The 19,587-nt window shown below is 43.1% G+C and overlaps 1 protein-coding gene across 2 annotated transcripts; it reads right to left on the bottom strand.

The window, feature by feature from the left end:
- Positions 1–6,202: 6,202 nt before the first annotated feature.
- Positions 6,203–19,178, bottom strand: TXN (thioredoxin). 2 transcript variants are annotated; one of them, XM_025360267.1, is made up of 5 exons: positions 18,940–19,178; positions 13,978–14,082; positions 13,446–13,505; positions 7,080–7,145; positions 6,207–6,456 (listed from the first exon to the last, which is right to left on the bottom strand). In XM_025360267.1, exons 1-5 carry the CDS (start codon positions 18,961–18,963, stop codon positions 6,394–6,396), a joined length of 318 nt encoding a protein of 105 aa, XP_025216052.1. In that variant the 5' UTR covers positions 18,964–19,178; the 3' UTR covers positions 6,207–6,393. The 2 variants fall into 2 exon arrangements, with proteins under 2 accessions (XP_025216053.1, XP_025216052.1); XM_025360268.1 differs by lacking the exon at positions 13,446–13,505 and having other exon boundaries at positions 6,203–6,456; positions 18,940–19,161.
- Positions 19,179–19,587: the final 409 nt, after the last annotated feature.

The following is a 19,587-nucleotide window of genomic DNA, read 5'->3' as shown; positions in this document are numbered from 1 at the left end:
CATGACCCAGAGATTTTACTCCAAATACACACCTTAAAGAACCTCTTTCACATGTGTTCTAGTGATGTGTTCAAGTATGTTTGTGGCAGCATTTTTTTGTAAATAAAAACTGAGGCTAGCTCCAGTCCATTAGCAGCAGAATGGACAAACAAATTATGGTGTAGCTATATAATGGAATACTATGGATCAGGAAAACAAATGAACTACAATTATGCATATTAGTGACACTTACAAGCATAATGTTGAGTGCAAGAAGCAGATCACGGGATGATACCACTTACATAGCATTCAAAACCAGGTGAATTATCTTGTTTAGGATATACAAATATGAAAAAAGCAAGGGTGCCGGGCGCGGTGGCTTACGCCCGTAATCTCAGCACTTTGGGAGGCTGAGGCAGGTGGATCATCTGAAGTCAAGAGTTCGAGACCAGCCTGACCAACATGGTGAAACCCCGTCTCTACTAAAAATACAAAATTAGCTGGGTGTGGTGGCGCATGGCTGTAATCCCAGCTACTCAGGAGGCTGAGGCAGAAGCATTGCTTGAATTCGGGAGGCAGAAGTTGCAGTGAGCCGAGATCGTGCCATTGCACTTCAGCCTGGGCAGCAAGAGTGCAACTTTGTCTCAGAAAAAAAAAAAAAAAAAAGAAAAAAGCAAGGGTATAATTATCACAAGAGCCACATGGGGTTATCCCTGGGCGGGTGGAGGAAGAAGGTATGATCAGTATACTACACTGGGGACTTTCAAGACATTGGCAGTGTTCTATTTCATAACCTGGGTGATCACTGCACAGCTAGCCATTTTGCTGATATTTCTGAAATAGTGCATATGTTTTATATATTCTTCTGTATTTCACAATTAAACATTTTTAAAGAAGTTACATTCATGAAAATGAGCTTGAAGTTTCACACTAAAAAATTAGGTAAGATATTTTTGTGGAAGTTTTATACAAATTCAGTAGTTAACAGTCTCTGCAATAGTTTCAATTTGGTTTTTGTGTTAAAATGATTTTAAGTAGAAATGTCATTTTTTCACTAAGCCACATATAGATGTTCCCAAATCCTTTCCACTCCAACCCAGTGGGGGGTTCAAATATTGTTTTCTTTGTATGCCATGACATAAAATACATTGTGATGCAGGGAACTAGAGACCAAATTATTTCCAAGGTGTTCAAGGCTCCAACCTTCCCTTGCAGCTTCATCTGTTGCTCTGCTTCAAATTCTAGCTGTTGGATTCCTTGCCTTCCTCCAAAGTAACTGCCATGCCATTAAGCTCATGCTTCTTCTGGATGACCACGAACAACTCCAGGGTAGTGTGCTATACTATACATTTTGGAGTATTCATGTAACAGAATACTGTATTTGCCTCTCCCCTCCCCTCCCCTCCTCTTCTTTTTGAGATGGAGTCTCACTCTGTCACCTACGCTGAAGTGCAGTGGTGCAATCTCAGCTCACTGCAACCTCCGCCTCCCGGGTCTAAGCAATTCTTTTGCCTCAGTCTCCTGAGTAGCTGGGATTACAGGTGCCCACCACCAAGCCCAGCTAATTTTTATATTTTTAGTGGAGACAGGGTTTCGCCATGTTGGTCAGGCTGGTCTCAAACCCCTGACCTCAGGTGATCTGCCCGCCTTGGCCTTCTAAAATGCTGGGATTACACGTGTGAGCCACCACACCCAGCAATATTTGCCTTATTTTAATGACTAGTTATTCTATAGTCTACGGAACTATAAATCCTATATTTACCTTCATTACTATATTGACAAGAAGTAAAAATGTGCTCACTAATAATATTTCTAGATTTATTAATATTAGTAATCCATTTTGGGGACAATAGAATTTATGTGACATTGAATTGTGCTGTGCAATTACTGAGATTTTTATGAAGTATGGTCTTTAGTTAACTCTAGTATCTTTAATATTTTAAATAGGTGATAATATATTCAAGTTTGAAGCATCTACTCTAAACACTTGTTCCGTAACAAAGCAACCAAGTTTAGCATCTGAATTTTTTGGAGGTTGGCAGTAAAGAGCTATGAAACGATATGAATGAGAAGAAACACTACCGATATTTATGTTCATCTCTTAAACTGCTTTTGAATCACGAAATAAAAAGCATCTGTTAACTACCTTCTGCAACAATTAGGATGTTTGCCCATCTCATGCTAAGAGACTATCAATGAATTTCATTGTGTTGACCACAATCACTGTCAGAGATGGGTGATCAACTGGTCACCCATCATCTCCTGGCCATATTTTATATCCCTTAAACTGCTGGTTCTCAACCTTGAATGCACATCAGATCATCAAAAGTGTCCAGGCAACACCAAGACCATTTACAGCAAAATCTCTGGGAGTGGAATCCCAACATCCCTTTTGTCTTTGGAAAGCTCCCTAGTTGATTCTCAGTGCTGCCAAAATTTAGAGCCACGTTCTGAACCTGAACAAACCCTCCCTCCCAGTCCCTTTCACAGGACCTGCTGGAATCTTGCTTTGGATCACGAACTGTCTCTGTATCTTTTATGTGTTCTTGGAACATCAACTCCTTCCTTAACAGAAATCTCCTAAGGGCTCCCCCTCCCCAACACTTTACACTCCACATACCCAAGTCAGGTGACTGGATTTTTTGCTTGCCTCCCCACCTAAGGCCCCTTCCAAACCACTTCTTGCAAAATCTCCTACTCCTCTGAAACTCATTAAGTTGTACCCACTTCCTACCTTCCTTATTGCTGCCATCTGCTATCAGCCTCACTCACTAAAGATGGTTCACCTCACAGACTTCTCTTTCCATCCCTATGCCCATTTTCTTTCCCTGAAACCCATGTATGCTCCTGGCCTCAAATCCTTGACCTGCTGAGTTCCAATCTTCCTCTATCCCACTTCACCATCTTCTCATGGTCACCCTAGTCTTTGTCTTCCCTGGAAATTTATTTCTCAAACCTGTTTTTATATCTTGCTCTGCTCATCACCTCCTATCCTCTTAAAGTTTGCCTACTCAGTCACTCCCACTGCCACCTTTCTTTGACCTTGTCAAGACCTCTAATCCTCACCCCTTTCTCTCTGGCTTACCAGCCTCTTCTTGGCTTTTCCTCTCTACTTCTCCAGCCTTGATTCTATACTGCATCAGTATAATCAATCCCTCAAAAGTACTGTCAGCTTCTCTGCATCCCTACTCGCTACTGGACTCAACTACCAAGACCCAATCCTGCTCCAGCTTCAACTCTCCACCTTTGGTTGCCTGCACACACAGCAGGTCTCTGAGGTCCTAACAAACCTCATGTGGGCACTCAACTATGCCCAGAAACCATGCTCTGCTTTGCCACTGTGAAGATAACAATTTCATACCTTCTCCTCAAAACTGCCTGCTTGGAAAACACAAACTGTCAGATGGAAACACCATCTTCCCATCCCCAAATCGACAAGTTCTCTCCAACCTTGCGCTCACTTTCATCTCACTGGTTATGGTGGAGGAAAGACATAACCAACACCAATCTCTCCCATTGTGCTCTGAATCCATTCTTTTTCTTTTTTTTAAATTACCAGCTTTATTGAGGTATAATTGACAATTGCTTATATTTAAGGTGTACAATGTAATTATTTGATATATGAATGCACTGTGTAGTAATCACATTAATTAACGTATCACCAGTTACCATTTGTGTCTGTGTGGGGGTGGGGGGTGGGGTGAGCATACTTAAGACCTACTCTTAGCAAATTTCAAGTAAACAATACAGTATTATTAACTATAGTAACTATGCTGCACAGTAGCTTCCCAGAACTTATTCATTTTATAACTACAAATTTGGGCCGGCTACAGTGGTTCATGCCTGAAATCCCAGCACTTTGGGAGGCCAAGGTGGCCGGATTGTTTGACAGGTATGAGAAATGTGATTTCTGTTCCCACCAAACTGGCTTCCTTCCCCATCCCTCCATAGGAATTTTGTGTTGCAATCACCAACTTCCATTTTGTTTTCTCAATCTTACCTTTCTTAGCCCCAAGGGAATTTGATAAATGACATTCCTTCCTTTTTGAAATGCTCTCCTCTGTTCTTCCAGGATGAAATCCTCTTCTGGTATTTCTCTTTCCCCTCTGGCCATCCTTCAGTCTCCTTTGTTGGTTCCTATTCTACTTGACCTCCAAATATTGAGTCCTTCAGTCTAACTTGAGCCCTCTTCACTCTGGACTCCTCCTGGGTGATGTCATGTTTGTTTATAAGTGCCATTCTATAAGACAATGTCTTTCAAATTTCTATCCCAGTCCAGACCTGTCCTTGGAGCTCTCAACTAGGTGCCCAACAGACTGCACAGCACCTTCAGTGGGATGTGCACCACAGAAGCACCCAACTCAGAAGGGCCAGAGACTGACTCCCTCACCACCACCCCTTTTCTCCCTCCCATCCTCACCTCACTCATGACATCACATCATACCCCAACCACCCAGGGCTTCCGCCAGAAACCTGAGATTCACTCCTGGGTCCTCCTCTCACAAGACTGTTCCATCTCTATCACCTCCCCACTGTCCTCCTAGTCACAGCCATCATTATCTCTGATCTAGATAATTGCAAAAGCCTAACTAGGGCTGGGCGCAGTGGCTCATGCCTGTAATCTCAGCACTTTGGGAGGATGAGGTGGGTAGATCACCTGAGGTCAGGAGTTCGAGACCAGCTTGGTCAACATGGTGAAACCTCATCTCTACTAAAAATACAAAAATTAACTGGGCATGGTGGTGGGTGCCTGTAATCGTAGCTACTCGGGAGGCTGAGGCAGGAGAATGGCTTGACCCTGGGAGGCGGAGGTTGCAGTGAGCTGAGATTGCGCCATTGCATCCCAACCTGGGTGACAAGAGCGAAACTCCATCTCAAAAAACAACCTAAAAGCCTAACTGGTTTTCCAGTTTTTAGTTTCCATTTTCTATACAGGTGGAAAAATAACTCCTGTTATCAAAGCTTGTTACCCTGACTTACCCTACGATGGTTTCTCATCCCTTCTAGAACAAATAACACCTGGGCTGACCTGGCCCTGCCACTCTATCGAGATTTATTTCATGCTCCCCTGATTATTCTACAAGGTACCAAGCTCTTTCTTGACTGTCCTTGACTCCTTTGTGTCTGTCATTCTCTCTGCTGGAAAGCTGATTCCCTGGCTCTCAGCAGGTTGAAGTCCTTTTCATCCATCAGCTCTCAGCTTACAGTCACCTCACAGAATCCAGGTCCAACCACCTGATGCAAAGCAGGTTCTCCTATTATTCTCAATTACTGCACCCAGTTTTTGGTTTTGCCTTGTAGAATATACCAGCCTATTATTCACTAGTTTGTCTCAGCTTCTAGAATGTTCGCTGTATGAGGATGAGGGTGTCTTAGTCACATCTTTATTCCAAGCCTAGCATGATGCCTGGCACATAATAGGCATTCCATTAATATTTTGAGAGATCATCTGAGTTTGGCATCCTAATTTCACATGAGGAAAGAAACTCAACTAAGGGCCCATCATTTTCCTACTTACTCAGATTGTTGCACTGAGGGCAATGTAGTAGTTAAAAAGCACATATTCTGGAACCAGACTTCTTTGGTTCAAATCCCAGCTCCTCCACTGACTAGTTGTGATGCAGGGGAAATTACCACTCTGTTTCTTTACTGGTAAACGGGGATTACAGTATCTATATCTAATAGGATTGTTGCAAAGATTACATGAATTAATAGAAAGATGATGCCTGGCTTATGATAATTCTGCTCTTCATTATTACGTAAATTCAAAAATAGTTTCTTCAACCCCCCAACCCCTTACTGTGCTTAGAACACAAGAAACAATGTTCTTTGAATGATATAACTAATAATTTCCCACAACTTTTACTACTCAGGACAGAACCTATGTCTGGCCTATACAACTAGACTTTCTCAGATACTTCAAGGAGAATCAAGATCCTTGTGGCAAAACAAACAAACAAAACAAAACAATTCCTTCATGGGTGGACATCCATTTTGGTCATGCTGATCTTTTGAGGAGCGTAGAGGATTTACCTGCTAGAACAGAGAACACTATTTTCTCTGTCAAAAGTTAACAAATAACAACATACTACTTTATTACCTGCATTACCCCTAACAAGAGATTTTTGTAGCAATACATTAAGGTAGCAATAATAGTTTTTTAAATCTTAAAATAATCAGTGGCCTACAAGGTTACTAAAAAGTGATTGAGAATATAGGAAAATACATTAAATGATCATTTCGCATTTATTTTGAAAGCTATTCAGACACCAGTTTTAAAAAGTGTTAGAATTAATGTTTTATTGTCACGCAGATGGCAACTGGGTTTATGTCTTCATATTTTATATTTTTGTAAATTAAAAAAATTACAAGTTTTAAATAGCCAATGGCTGGTTATGTTTTCAGAAAACATGATTAGACTAATTCATTAATGGTGGCTTCAAGCTTTTCCTTATTGGCTCCAGAAAATTCACCCACCTGTTAAAAGAATATTGAACTGACATTAGATGTAGCATTGTAGCACTGTTTTATACATAAAATATTAGCACAGAATGAAGGAAGAATAGGGGTGGAGGGAAGAAGAGGTATAATCTTATTTAAAATAAACTTCCCTGAATAACATACAGTTCATTTAAGTTATAAACAAAGAAAAAATATCAAAGAAAAGTCAAAAGGCTTAAGTACAAATTTTCTTTTACACAATACCTAACAACAACAAATGAACTGCCCAAGTCTAAGAAATGTGCTTTAAGACATAAATAGGAAACACCAATTAGAGGGATTTAGTGACTAGTTCTAGGAAAGATCAATTTTCAATTAGATGTCACGTTATGTACTTAAGCCAATGAAGAATGACACATTTAAAAATTCTTGTGCAGCACACCAACATGGCACAAGTATACATATGTAACAAACCTGCACGTTATGCACATGTACCCTAGAACTTAAAGTATAAAAAAAAAAAAAAAAAAAAAAATTCTTAAAAGCAGAACTTGGCGATATGCCTCAATCTTTGAAGGGAACATCACTCCAGTGGTTTATTCACTTATACTGGGTTTCCTATTGCCCAGTTAGAGTTTTAAAGGTCAGATTATACGTACCTTTTGTCCCTTCTTAAAAAACTGGAATGTTGGCATGCATTTGACTTCACACTCTGAAGCAACATCCTGGTAGGGAAAGTAGCAGGGAAGAGGATTAAATACAAGACTGTCAGTACTGAGCTTTGACAGAAGTAATCCAAAACCAGAATCTTTTCCCTGTCATGTACCCCACATTTCAGCATGAGGACATTTTTCAGCATATGAAAATTAATATAATGAATATAATTGCAGTACAAAAGCCAAACCGGTTATATTCTCAATGAAAAAGTTTTATTAATATTTACTTCCTTTGATGGGCACATCAACAGGCAGAATGTTCAGAATGTTACTAGCCTCAGATACTCCAGCAATCCAATATGTTGTTTAATCCAATCAAATTCTCAACTATTTTCAGTATCATACAAAGAAGCAACAAAAAATTCTGCTACAATTGGACTCAGTATTATAATCTTAACTATTCCTTAGAGCTAGTACCTCTTGTTCCTTGCTCATATTTTTTCCAGTTTTATTATGAAGGCAGAGTACACAGAATGATTATATAAGGTCTAAAGTCTAAAAAAAATAAAAAGCAATTGTTCAAGAACAAAATCATAGTAATCTAAAGGAAAATCCCACACTGGGTTTACTGATTATTATTATTTTTGAGACAGGGTCTGGCTCTGTCACCCAGGCTGGATGGAATGCAGGGGCACAATCTCAACTCAATGCAACCTTCACTTCCCAGACTCAAGCCATCCTCCCTCCTCAGCTTCCCCAGTAGTCGGGACTACAGGCACGTGCCACCAACCTGGCTAATTTTTTTTTGTGTGTGTGTGTGTGTGTGTGTGTGTGTGTATATATATATATATATATATTTTTTTTTTTTGTAGAGACAAGGTCTCTCCATGTTGCCCAGGCTGGTCTCAAACTCATGAACTCAAGTGATCTGCCTTCCTCAGGCTCCCAAAGTGCTGGGATTACAGGTGTGAGCCACCACGCCCAGCCTCCTGCCTATTTTTAATTAAAAATTGATATGTGAGGCCAAGGCCAGTGGACTACCTGAGGTCAGGAGTTCGAGACTAGCCTGGCTAACATGGAGAAACCCCATCTCTACTAAAAATACAAAAATTCGCCAAGCAAGGTGGTGCACGTCTGTCATCCCAGCTACTTAGGAGGCTGAGACAGGACAATTGCTTAAACCTGGGAGGTGGAGGATGCAGTGAGCTGAGATCATGCCACTGTACTCCAGCCTGGGCGACAGAATGAGACTCTGTCTCGGGAGGAAAAATAAAAAGACTTTGTGGATTCTCAAACCTTGCTGCAGTATCAGAATCACCTGAGGGGTACTACAAGTTTCTCCATCAACCCCCATCTTAAACCATTACAGTTAAAGTTGAGCTTCAGGTGACTCTGACGCGCTAACCTTTGAAAGTCATCCTACTTAGAAAATCCACAAATTCCTAACATTGCAAATTGGGCTAGTTGATTCATATTTTCTCCTCTCCTAGAAGTGGCTCTTGCTACAGCTAAAGATTTTTCTGCAGCTCAAAGGTAACTGAAGTAACAGACATTCCTCAACTGTGGAATGCTAAATGAGAATTCTTGTAATACCCCACGCTCAACACATTGTTCATGCTGTAAGAGGGCAAGGTTTGGAGGACAATACCATGAAACTGGTTTGGTTTGGAACCCAATGGGGATTGAAAATATCAGCCAGACACTCAAAAGAGGACTGGGAAAGAAATACAGAACTACTCAGCAACTAAGCAGCAAAAGCTATACAGGACAGCAAGCGAGCAGGCAGGACTGTTGAGAACCAAATCATGGAAACCAACAGAGAACTCTCAAGGGGAAGAAAGGCCAGCTACAAACACTATGACGACCTCTAGGATGGTGGTTGGCACTACTGTTGAGGAGTTCTTTCTAGGTAATCTTTACTTTTTCTTTTAACCCTGGACACCTGCTGAGAATGAAAGTACAGGTTCCAGTAAGAGGCACAAGGACAGTAAAGGCTGGAATAAAAATGGCGAGTGTTTATTGAATGCATACTATTGAAAACTCACTCAAAGTAAGGGTCAGATACCATTTATAAAATAAGTATCATAACCCTGTTGGCTGTCAGAGAAATAAGGCTGGTCTCTCATTTTCAAAAGGGCTACTGCTGATACTTTTCTATGAGTCTATGGAGGCAAAGTTAAAGTTCCCCAGTTTGTCAGAGGGTCACTTCAAGGTTTTAAAAGACACTTTCAGGCCAGGCACGGTGGCTCATGCCTGTAATCCCAGCTCTTTGGGAGGCCAAAATGGGTGGATCACTTGAGGTAAGGAGTTCAAGAACAGCCTGGCCAGCAAAGTGAAACCCCGTCTCTACTAAAAACATGAAATTTAGCCCGGTGTGGTGGCAGACGCCTGTAGTCCTAGCTACTCGGGAAGCTGAGGCAGAAGAATTGCTTGAACCCTGGAGGTGGAGGTTGCAGTGAGCAGAGGTGGCACCACTGCACTCCAGCCTGGGTGACGGAGTGAGACTCTGTCTCAAAAAAGAAAAAAGATACTTTCAGGGTGATGAGAGTGCCCCAAGCAGACATGAAGGAGGAGCTTGTCATACGGGAAGTCCTTGAGAGCTCTGCACACCTATAGTAATGCACCATTTAACATTTGGTCAATGACCAAATGTAATGCACCAATTAACATTAGGTCGATGACAGACTGCATATATATGGTGGTCCCATAAGATTATAATGAAGTTGAAAAATTCCTCTCACCTAGTGATGGGTTAATGTCATAGCCCATCGCATTAGCTGGTGCAAACAAATCTGTGCTGCAATTACATAAAAAGTATACCACTACAGACTGCTTTATCTATGGAGGAGACATTCTTTTGTTCCTTTACTTTCTTTTTTTTTTTCTTTTTTGAGATGGAGTTTCGCTCTTGTTGCCCAGGCTGGAGTGCAATGGCGTGATCTCGGCTCTCCACAACCTCCGTCCCCTGGGTTCAAGTGATTCTCCTGCCTCAGCCACTCAAGTAGCTGGGATTACAGTCATGCACCACCACGCCCGGCTAATTTTGTATTTTTTTTTAGTAGAGACAGGGTTCCTCCAATGTCAGTCAGGCTAGTCCCGAACTCCCAACCTCAGGTGATCCGCCCACCTCGGCCTCCCAAAGTGCTAGGATTACAGGCGTGAGCCACCGCGCCTGGCCATTGTTCCTTTACTTTCTTAACAACCTTGCCTTCACTTAAAAAAGCATATCACTACAATTATGTACAGTATATACTACTTGATACTAAACAGCTAGGTTACTGGTTTTTGTATTTACTATACTTTCATCATTAATTTAGAGTGTATTCCTACTTATTTTTTTAAGAAGAAAGTTACTATGAAACAGCCTCAGGCAAGTCCTTCAGGAAGCATTCCAGGAGAAGGCACTGTTATCATAGGAGATGAAAGGTCTATGCATATTACTGTCCCTGAAGACCTTGCCGTGAGACAAGCTGTGGGGATGGGAGACAGTGATACTGATGATCCTGACCGTGTCGGTCTAGGCTAATGTATGTGTTTGAATCTTAGTTTTTAACAAAAAGTTTAAAGTCTTTTTTTAAAAAGCTTATAGACTAAGGATATAAAGAAAATATTTTTGTAGAGCTGTACAATGCATTCGTGTTTTAAGCTAAGTGTTACTAGAAGAGTTAGAGTTAAAAAATAAAAAACTTATAAAGTAAAAAAGTTATAATAAATGTACTGCTGCAAAAAGAAATTTTAAAAATAAAATCTGTAAGCATACAGTATTTATAATGTCTACGGGTTCTAGGCCTTCACATTCACTCACCACCCACTCACTGACTCACCCAGAGCACCTCTCAGTCCTGCAAGTCCCGTTTATGGCAAGTACCTTATACAGGCATACCATTTTTAAATGTTCTATATATTTTCACCATATCTTTTCTAGGTTTAGATACACAAATACTTACTGTTGTGTTATAACTGCCTACAGTATTCAGTACAGTAACATGCCTTACATGTTTGTGGCCTAGGAGCAATAGGCTTTACCACATAGCCTAGGTGTACAGGAGGCTATGCCATCTAGGTTGTGTAAGTACACTCTATGTGTGCACAACCAAATTGCCTAACATTTCTCAGAAGGTATCCTCATCATCAAGTGACGCATGACTGTACTTCCCAAAGGCAGTAAGAACACCTGTCCTCAGTACAGTATGGTGCATTGCTCTGCCTCAAGAGGCTGACTTCACCTTCTGTGCTGCAGTCCCATTAGCTGTTCAATGAGGGTGCTAATAAAAAATATTCTTATAGTTATTGTGAGGATTAAATGACATAGTGCATGCAAAGGGCTTATCATGGCATCTAGCACCTATTTACTTTCACATAAAAATCAAGGCTGGGCGTGGTGGCTCATGCCTGTAATCCCAGCACTTTGGGAGGCCAAGGTGGGTGGATCACCTGAAGTCAGGAGTCTGAGACCAGCCTGACCAACATGGTGAAACCGTCTCTACTGAAAATACAAAATCAGCCAGGCATGGTGGTGCATGCCTGTAATCCCAGCTACCCAGGAGGCTGAGGCAGAGAATTGCTTGAACCCGAGAGGCGGAAGTTGCAGTGAGCCGAGATCACGCCACTGCACTCCAGTCCAGGTGACAGAGCGAGAGTTATTATAACTGTTATTCTCAAATGTTAGTCTTAAAAAAAAAAAAAAAAAAAAATCAAGTTGTTATCTGATAGGATCAGTGGCAGTTAGAATTTCTCTACTCCAGGTGCAATTTTCCCCTAGCTAAATTGACCTTAATAGAAGACATAAGACTAAGTTTGATTAAAACAAGGAACAAGGATTTCCCCCCCTCCCCTTACAAAAGTGCAATTACGCTCTTTTTAAAAAAAAAAAACCTCTGGGACACATCTAGAACAGTAACTTAACAACCATACCACATTCATCATTCATTCTACACCTATACTAAATGCAAGGCAGGTGTGCTAGGTGAAGGGGAAACCAAGGTGAATTAAGACAGGGTCCCACCCTGATCCTAGGAATCTACTGAGACTAATGGTAAAGGACAGACATAAAGATCATTATAATAATTGCCAAGATTCACTGAGTACTTAGGGCACACAAGGGGGTAAGTGGAGAAGGGGTGAAGCTCATGACAAGGAGTTAGTCAGGTAGGAAAGAAAAGGACAGACCAGAGGGAGGAGACAGCACAAGCCAAGGCAGGCGTTGCCCAAGGCACAGAGTCAAAATTTGGCTGAGAATATGCAATCTGGGGTTGCTGCGCCCTCCCATGTTTAGAGAGCACTGCCATATGCCTGTTTTAAGTGACCCTTCAGCCTTTATTGGACATTCCATGTTTGCTCAATGAATAAGCAACCTTGGGTGATTGATGTGACGGGTCTTAAGGCTCAAGGAAGGGGAGTGACTGGCCTAAAAGCAGAAGCCAGTGAGCCAGGACTGGAAGCCAGGTCCGGCGCCTTTGTTGTCACACTGCACCCCTCCCCCATCGCCTTTCCTTCTCCACTGGGGCTAAGTGAAAACGCTCACTTATCTGCAAAGGGCCCTGAAGTGATATCTCTTCAACAGGCTCTCCTAGGTCAGCGGTCATGTGCTAAGCACCGGATCTATACCCACCATAAGACAGAGCATCCTCTAATGGGTAGTGCTTAAGGTCAAGAGCTGAGAAGCCAGACCACTTCATTTTAAATCCTAGCTCAGCCACATACTCACTGAAACTTCATGAACAACCTGTGTTTCAGTATTCTCATCTATAAAATGGGGATGATAACAGCACTCAGGATTAAATGAACTGACACTTAAAAACTACCCAGAATAGTGCCTGGCATATACCTAGCGCAAAACAAGTATTCATTAAATAAAACCAAACCTAGAATTTCTTCCAAATTCTTCTCTCAGGTACCTTGGTGTTTACCTGTTAAAACATTTGCGGTTTCTAATTGACTAAAATCAACCAAGACTAGAATAGGCTTGCAAATGCAGGGTCTCACGCTACTGCAAGTTCACGAAGAGCCCTACAAGCGGTCTCATAATTTGGTGACTCCATCAAGCCTATGGATGTAATGATCATAGCTAAATTCAATCTCTATTTATTGAGCATCTCAGAGTGTAAAGTAGAACGTAGGGTTTTAGAAAGGTGGGTGGCCGATAAGATTCAGAAGTCTCACTGATTTTTGTTTACTTTAGGATGTGATATACAGCTCCTGATAGCTAGGATTAAGCTCCTAACTTACCTGCTCTTCTGAGATAGAACTTTTTAGATAGGATTACAGTTCTAGAATTATTTGACATATTTATGGAAAAAAGCAGATGCAATTCAGAGGAAAAGGCCAATGTGAAAAGCTCAGTAGTATCTTGTATTTCCAGCTACGTACCTGACAGTCATCCACATCTACTTCAAGGAATACCACGTTGGAATACTTTTCAGAGAGGGACTGGAAAATTTTAAATGAAAAATCCAAAAAGATTTAGAACTAGGTAATGGCAATCAATGTACTCAAGCTTCTTAAATGGAAACTTAATAAAAGTAGAGACTAATTAAAGATCCAAATATTTAGATCTTTGGAGACATAGATCTAAGAGACATAAATTTTCTCTAAATCAAATTTTTCCTAGTATACAACAGTTTGTCATATCAAACTCTGAGGCTGGGATTTCAAATAAGGCCCATGTTTCAATGTGGGAAAAAAAGAACTATTTAAGACAAAATTAACTTCTAAAATTTATTTTCAACGGGCTACATGTATCAAACCTAAATTATTTGTTATACTACTGCTTCTAGACCAATGATCCAGCCAAAGAAACCCCCCCACCAAAACCAAAATCCTTTAACTGTCTTTACTACCTTTATGACCACCAACCCATAAACACAAATCTCTTACAAAGTAGACATTGTTTAATACTCACATGAAAGAAAGGCTTGATCATTTTGCAAGGCCCACACCACGTGGCTGAGAAGTCAACTACTACAAGTTTATCACCTGCGGTGTTCAAGGCTTCCTGAAAAGCAGCCTAACAGCAAAAAAAGCTTATATTAAATAAATAAATATTAAACCTTCAAAAGAAAGACTCGACACAATCACACAAAGTACATTTTGGAGGACCTCCTTTCAGGACCTACTTTTTAGCCAAAAGAAAAAAAAAAAAAAAAACCCAAACAAGCCAAATAAAACTCCGTTTGAAGAAATTCTATATATTGTTGATAGTGTTACTTGATAAGATGAAACAAGATATAATGTGTAGAGCATACTGATATTCATGTCTTCATGACTATTTTATAAAATATTGTGAACTGGCTAATTTCTCTTTCCACCAAACAAAAGGAAAATAAAAATAGATATTTGTACTAAAAATGTTTCCATGTCAAGGCTAGGTATACGGTAGACATTCACGAAACACTTATGGATTATGAAGGGGTCACCTGAAGTCACAAAGGCATAGGATTTTGCAATTGAAACATCACAAGTTACTTAAAAAAAATGGTGGCTTATGCCTGTAATCTTAGCACTTTGGGAGGCTGAGGTGGGCGGATCACTAGGTCAGAAGTTCGAGACCAGCCTGGCCAATATGGTGAAACCCTGTCTCTACTAAAAATACAAAAAAAACTAGCTGGGTGTGGTGGCTCATGCCTGTAGTCCCAGCCACTCAGGAGGCTGAGGCAGGAGAATAGCTTGAACCCAGAAGGTGGAGGTTGCAGTGAGTCAAGATTGTGCCACTGCACTCCATCCTGGGCAATAGAGGGAGACTCCATCTCAAAAAAAAAAAAAAAAAAAAAGCTATGACTTTTGATTAAACTCATTTGTCTATGGTAGACCATACGAAAATCTAAAATTTTTTGAAAAGTCAAGGAAACTAACCTTCCCCAAACCTCAACACTCAGACATCACTGTTGACATAAGCATAATGGGGTTTCCAGAGTTGAGATCACACGTTTACCAACTTTTGATTTTTGCCCTTTATTTTAAAACTACACCCTCATCATTCATTAAATGAAAATTTTAGTTCCTCATGAAGGAAATTTTTCTTAGATATTGTTTTTCATAAGGAATGCTTGTTAAATAAAATTCTTAGTAGAAATGATGAAGAAATCTCTTACCAGTAACTTCCCTGAATTATTTACTATCTAGATACTGTAACCCTGGGAACCGAATATTCTAGTTACCAAGGACTCATTTTTGTTTTGTTTTGTTTTTGAGACAGAATTTCACTTGTTGCCCAGGCTAGAGTGCAAAGGCCTGATCTCAGCTCACTGCAACCTCTGCCCCGGGGGTTCAAGTGATTCTCGTGCCTCAGCCTCCCGAGTAGCTGGGATTACAAGCCTCTGCCACCAGGCCCAGCTAATTTTTATATTTGTAGTAGAGATGGGGTTTTGCCATGTTGACCAGGCTGGTCTTGAACTCCTGACCTGAAGTGATCCACCCGCCTTGGCCTCCCCAGAACAAAGGACTCATTTTAACTACAATTAGTCTGTTAGTGCTGACCAAACCCAAAAACCAAACCAGAGCAATTAAGATAAATCAAAACATAAACATCTATTATCTGAAGTCTAGGTTTTCTTCAAGGAAACAACACTGGTCAAATAGGTTTAATAAAAAATGAACATTTCCCGCCCCTCGCCACCACAAGAGGTCCTGTAAAGAAAGAAATCAAATAAAACACCATAAGATAAAAAACCAAATAAACAAGAAAACACTAATGTGACCTCAGGTAGTAAGTTACTTCTCTAGATTTCTAATTTCTACCTCATGTTTTTGGGAAATTCACAATTGGTGTTCCTGAGAAAGGTAGGACAACACTTCCATAAATTTTTCAGTTATGCAAATCCCTCACCCCCACCCCTAGAGATGGAGACATGGGGAGGGCTGCAGCAGGTACATTAGAAGTGTAGCAATTGTTTTTCCAAATCATCACTGATTGTTCCAGATCAATTTCATTCAAAGCCTTCCCTAATGTGATTTTCAAGAAAGTTAAGCCAAGCATCCTTTACTGCAAGATCCAGGTGAGACAGGAAAAAAGGTCAAGAAATGCCAACGTCTGGAATAGACATTTTTGTTTTTTTTAACATGATTGACCCTCATTGAAAACTTCAGATTACTTTCAAGAGGGAAGGTATTTCAAACATACTCAAGGCTTTTCCAAAACAGTTCTGAATCAAATTTAAACACAAGTACCTAAAATTCTGAAAAGAGGCATGCAACAATAACTTTTAGCCTAAATGAACATGAATTACACCCCAGGTATGTGCAGGCTTCACGTACAAGCTCTCTTCTGATACTTCCAAACAGGTATCAGCTTGAAAATTATTCAAGAGTATATTACTAAGAAGAAATCACAGAAACTAACAGTTACTATTAATAAATGTCTCCATCACTGACACCAGTAATCTGGGGGAAGCAAAACAATGTAGTCGGGGTAAATAGGAGCAGAGTCTAAGATCTCTTTGCTTAAACATACCTACTCTGAAGGTAGTAAGTGTGAATGGTTTCTGAAGTATTTAGCCAAGTGCCTTGTGGATGGGAGTTGAATAAATGGTAGGTGTCATTCTTCTTTTTTTTTTTTTAAAGTTTATTTCTTCCTCATCACATTTACAATCAATTATTCCATTCCTCTCTGAAACAGATCCCAGTCGGCCCTAACGTACTAACAGACTACCTCAGAAACAGAATTGTTCTCAATGACCAATGATGCCAATTTAGCCCATTAGGATGAAAACGTAAGATGTATTCAACATTTACAAATAACAGGCTGGGCGCGGTGGCTAACACCTGTAATCCTAGCACTTCGGGAAGCCGAGGTTGGTGGATCACCTTAAGTCAGGAGTTCGAGACAAACCTGACCAATATCGTGAAACCCCGTCTCTACTAAAAATACAAAATTACCGGGCGTGGCGGCGCATGCCTGTAATCCCAGCTACTCAAGAGGCTGAGGCAAGAGAATCGCTTGAACTCGGGAGGTGGAGGTTGCAGTGGGCCAAGATCAAGCCACTGCACTCCAGCCGGGGCAACAAAAGCAAAACTCCGTCTCAAAAAACAAACTAACAAATAACAATCAAATTAGTGTAACTTTCGATCAATTACTTTGGATTGTTACTTTGAGGATTGATTATCAGGGCCTGTGGGCCCCAGGCTGTAGTGCTTTTTTTAAAGTTCCTGTCACCCTTGTACACCTTTGTCACTGGTAGAAGAGGAAGGTGCCACCATGCTCTGACAACTGGGAGGACTAAACTGTGCTCCAGAAATCTTAATCAACTTTCTGTTTGTAGTAGCTGCATACTGTGACAACTAACATAGACCACTCAAAGGTCTTCTGGCTCCGTGGAGGGGGTTCTCAGCAGTTCGGTTATACTGAGGTTGCCAGACCCTGGAGAACAGAATCCCAGCCCCACTCCCTTCCCCAGGAATGGACTAAAATTTGTCACACAATAGGTGCTTGGAAAAAAGTATATGAAAGACAATTCACTACTAAGGATCTTTTCAACACATGAGGGCTGCTAAAATGAGAATCCCACTAAGAAAATACTGATTAAGAGGAAGATAAAAGACTACAGTGGCAATCAACATACGAGGAAAAAAATACTGAGAGTCAACAATCAAAGGCACAAAAGGATCGGGGACACATTGCAGACACACTTCTGTTTCCGAAGCCCACCCGGCACCAAACAGGTCAGGGCACTCAAGGCGGGCGAGGATCCGCCCTCCCCTGCTTCCCGCGGGTGGGGAGGGGTAATCGCAGGGTAGGCGCTAGCGAGGGGTCTTCTACCGTTCGGGCAGTATCAATTTCCTCCACTCACTTTTCTGACGCTGCATTTAACAAATATTCCTGGAATGGCTACATTAGACACTGCGTGTTAGGCTCTGGGTTTCCCAGTCTAGAAGGTTTTAGGCTTGCAATAACTTTCAAACATGGGAAGTCTGTTTTGCCTTGGGCATTTTTAAGAGGACAAACATCGATCAGGATACCGATAGGTCGGCGAGCAGGCAGCAGGGCGCGGCTGCACCCAGGAGGAACCCGGGCTCCAGCAAAACCCACCGACTGAGGGTGAATCACGGACGGGCAGGGCAGCCGAGGCCCCGGGCCCAACCTTGGGGACTGAGTCATTCCAAAGCCACTGCTGCCGGAAACACGCCCTGAGCCACAGGAGTCCCGTGGGCGCGGCCCGGACCTCACTTCCTCGCGGTCACCTGGGGCCCTCTGGCCTCCTGGCCAGACCTGCACGTGCCAGGGGGTCTCCAGCCGCAATCCGCCTCCTTAGTGCGGATACAGCACGCGTCGCCTTTGGGGCCGGGAATGGGTGGAAGCAGCCGGGGGTCTCCGGCCTAGACCAGCTCCCAAGGGAAATCACTACACCCGCTGCGGGTAGATCACTTCGCATACGGAAAGGCAGCGGCGGCCAGCGACCCGTGCCTTCTGCAAGGGGCCCTCTCTATCCTTGCCTAGGGCCTGAATCTGGATACAGAAGGGGGCTAAGGGCGGACCCCTTCTATTCCCTCACCTTCCTCCAGTCGGGGCTGCCCGGACGGGAGGGTGCAGGAAGGGCAGCGTGGGGGCTCCTCACGCTGCCCGCGCTCTCACATATCCCGGGCGCTCCCCGCGTGCGTGCAACCCCCCGCGGCACAGGGTGCGGGCAACGCTGGATACCGCCACTCCGCCCTCCAGGGGACCCTCGTCCCTCTCTTCCCTTCCACCAGGGCAGGCTCCACCGCCTTGGGCGCGCCCAGGCCGCTGCTTCCCTCAGTCCCAGGCCGAGACGCCGCGTCCCTTTCCCCCGGCGATGCAGAGGGGCGGCCTCTGCATCTCCCGCCACCGCCCTCCCCAGTTACAGAGGCCGCCCGCGGCGCCGGCGCCCCGGCCTTCCCCGGGAGCGCGTACCTTGCTCTCGATCTGCTTCACCATCTTTGCTGCTGGGGTCTGAGGAGCGGCTGTAAGGACCGATGGAAACGGATCCAAAGCACCAGACCGAGCTTGAAGAGTCGCCGCTTGCTCTCCCTTTATAAACGGGCACGCCTGGCGTGCGTGTGGCGGGGGCGCGCGCGCCCGCCCGGACCTCCGCGCCCGCCGCTGCGCCCCGGCCACGCCCCGCCCCTGGAGCCTGCGAGCCGGGATCGGGGCGGGGCTGGCGCAAGCGTGGGGCGGAGCTCCAGGGCCTCGGCTCCTGCGCCTCCAAGCCTAGCTCGCGCCCCAGCTGGAAGTGGGGATCAGCACTGCGCGTGACGGTGGGAGGCAGGGAGACGGACAGTCACCCCCAGAGACACAAGGTCCTTCCCAGGTCACCTGGGGATGCGTCCGCCGCGCCTGAATCGAACGCGCCCACGCTCGAGATGGCGACAGCCCTGGGACCGCCCAGGCAGGGCTGGATTCTTCGAAAAGTCCCGCCACGCCCCGGCCACCCCCAGCCCCGTGAACCTCACAAAGTGCTGAGTAACGGTGACCAGGAAGTTTCTCGGTGTGTACGTCCTTGCCTCCTCTCCAGAATTAACCGTGACCGTTCTTTTCTCTAACCTCCTTCTGTTCTTTCAT

Source organism: Theropithecus gelada, chromosome 15, assembly GCF_003255815.1.
Source record: "Theropithecus gelada isolate Dixy chromosome 15, Tgel_1.0, whole genome shotgun sequence".
NCBI lineage: Eukaryota > Metazoa > Chordata > Mammalia > Primates > Cercopithecidae > Theropithecus > Theropithecus gelada.
This window is presented reverse-complemented; position numbering and strand designations above follow the sequence as displayed.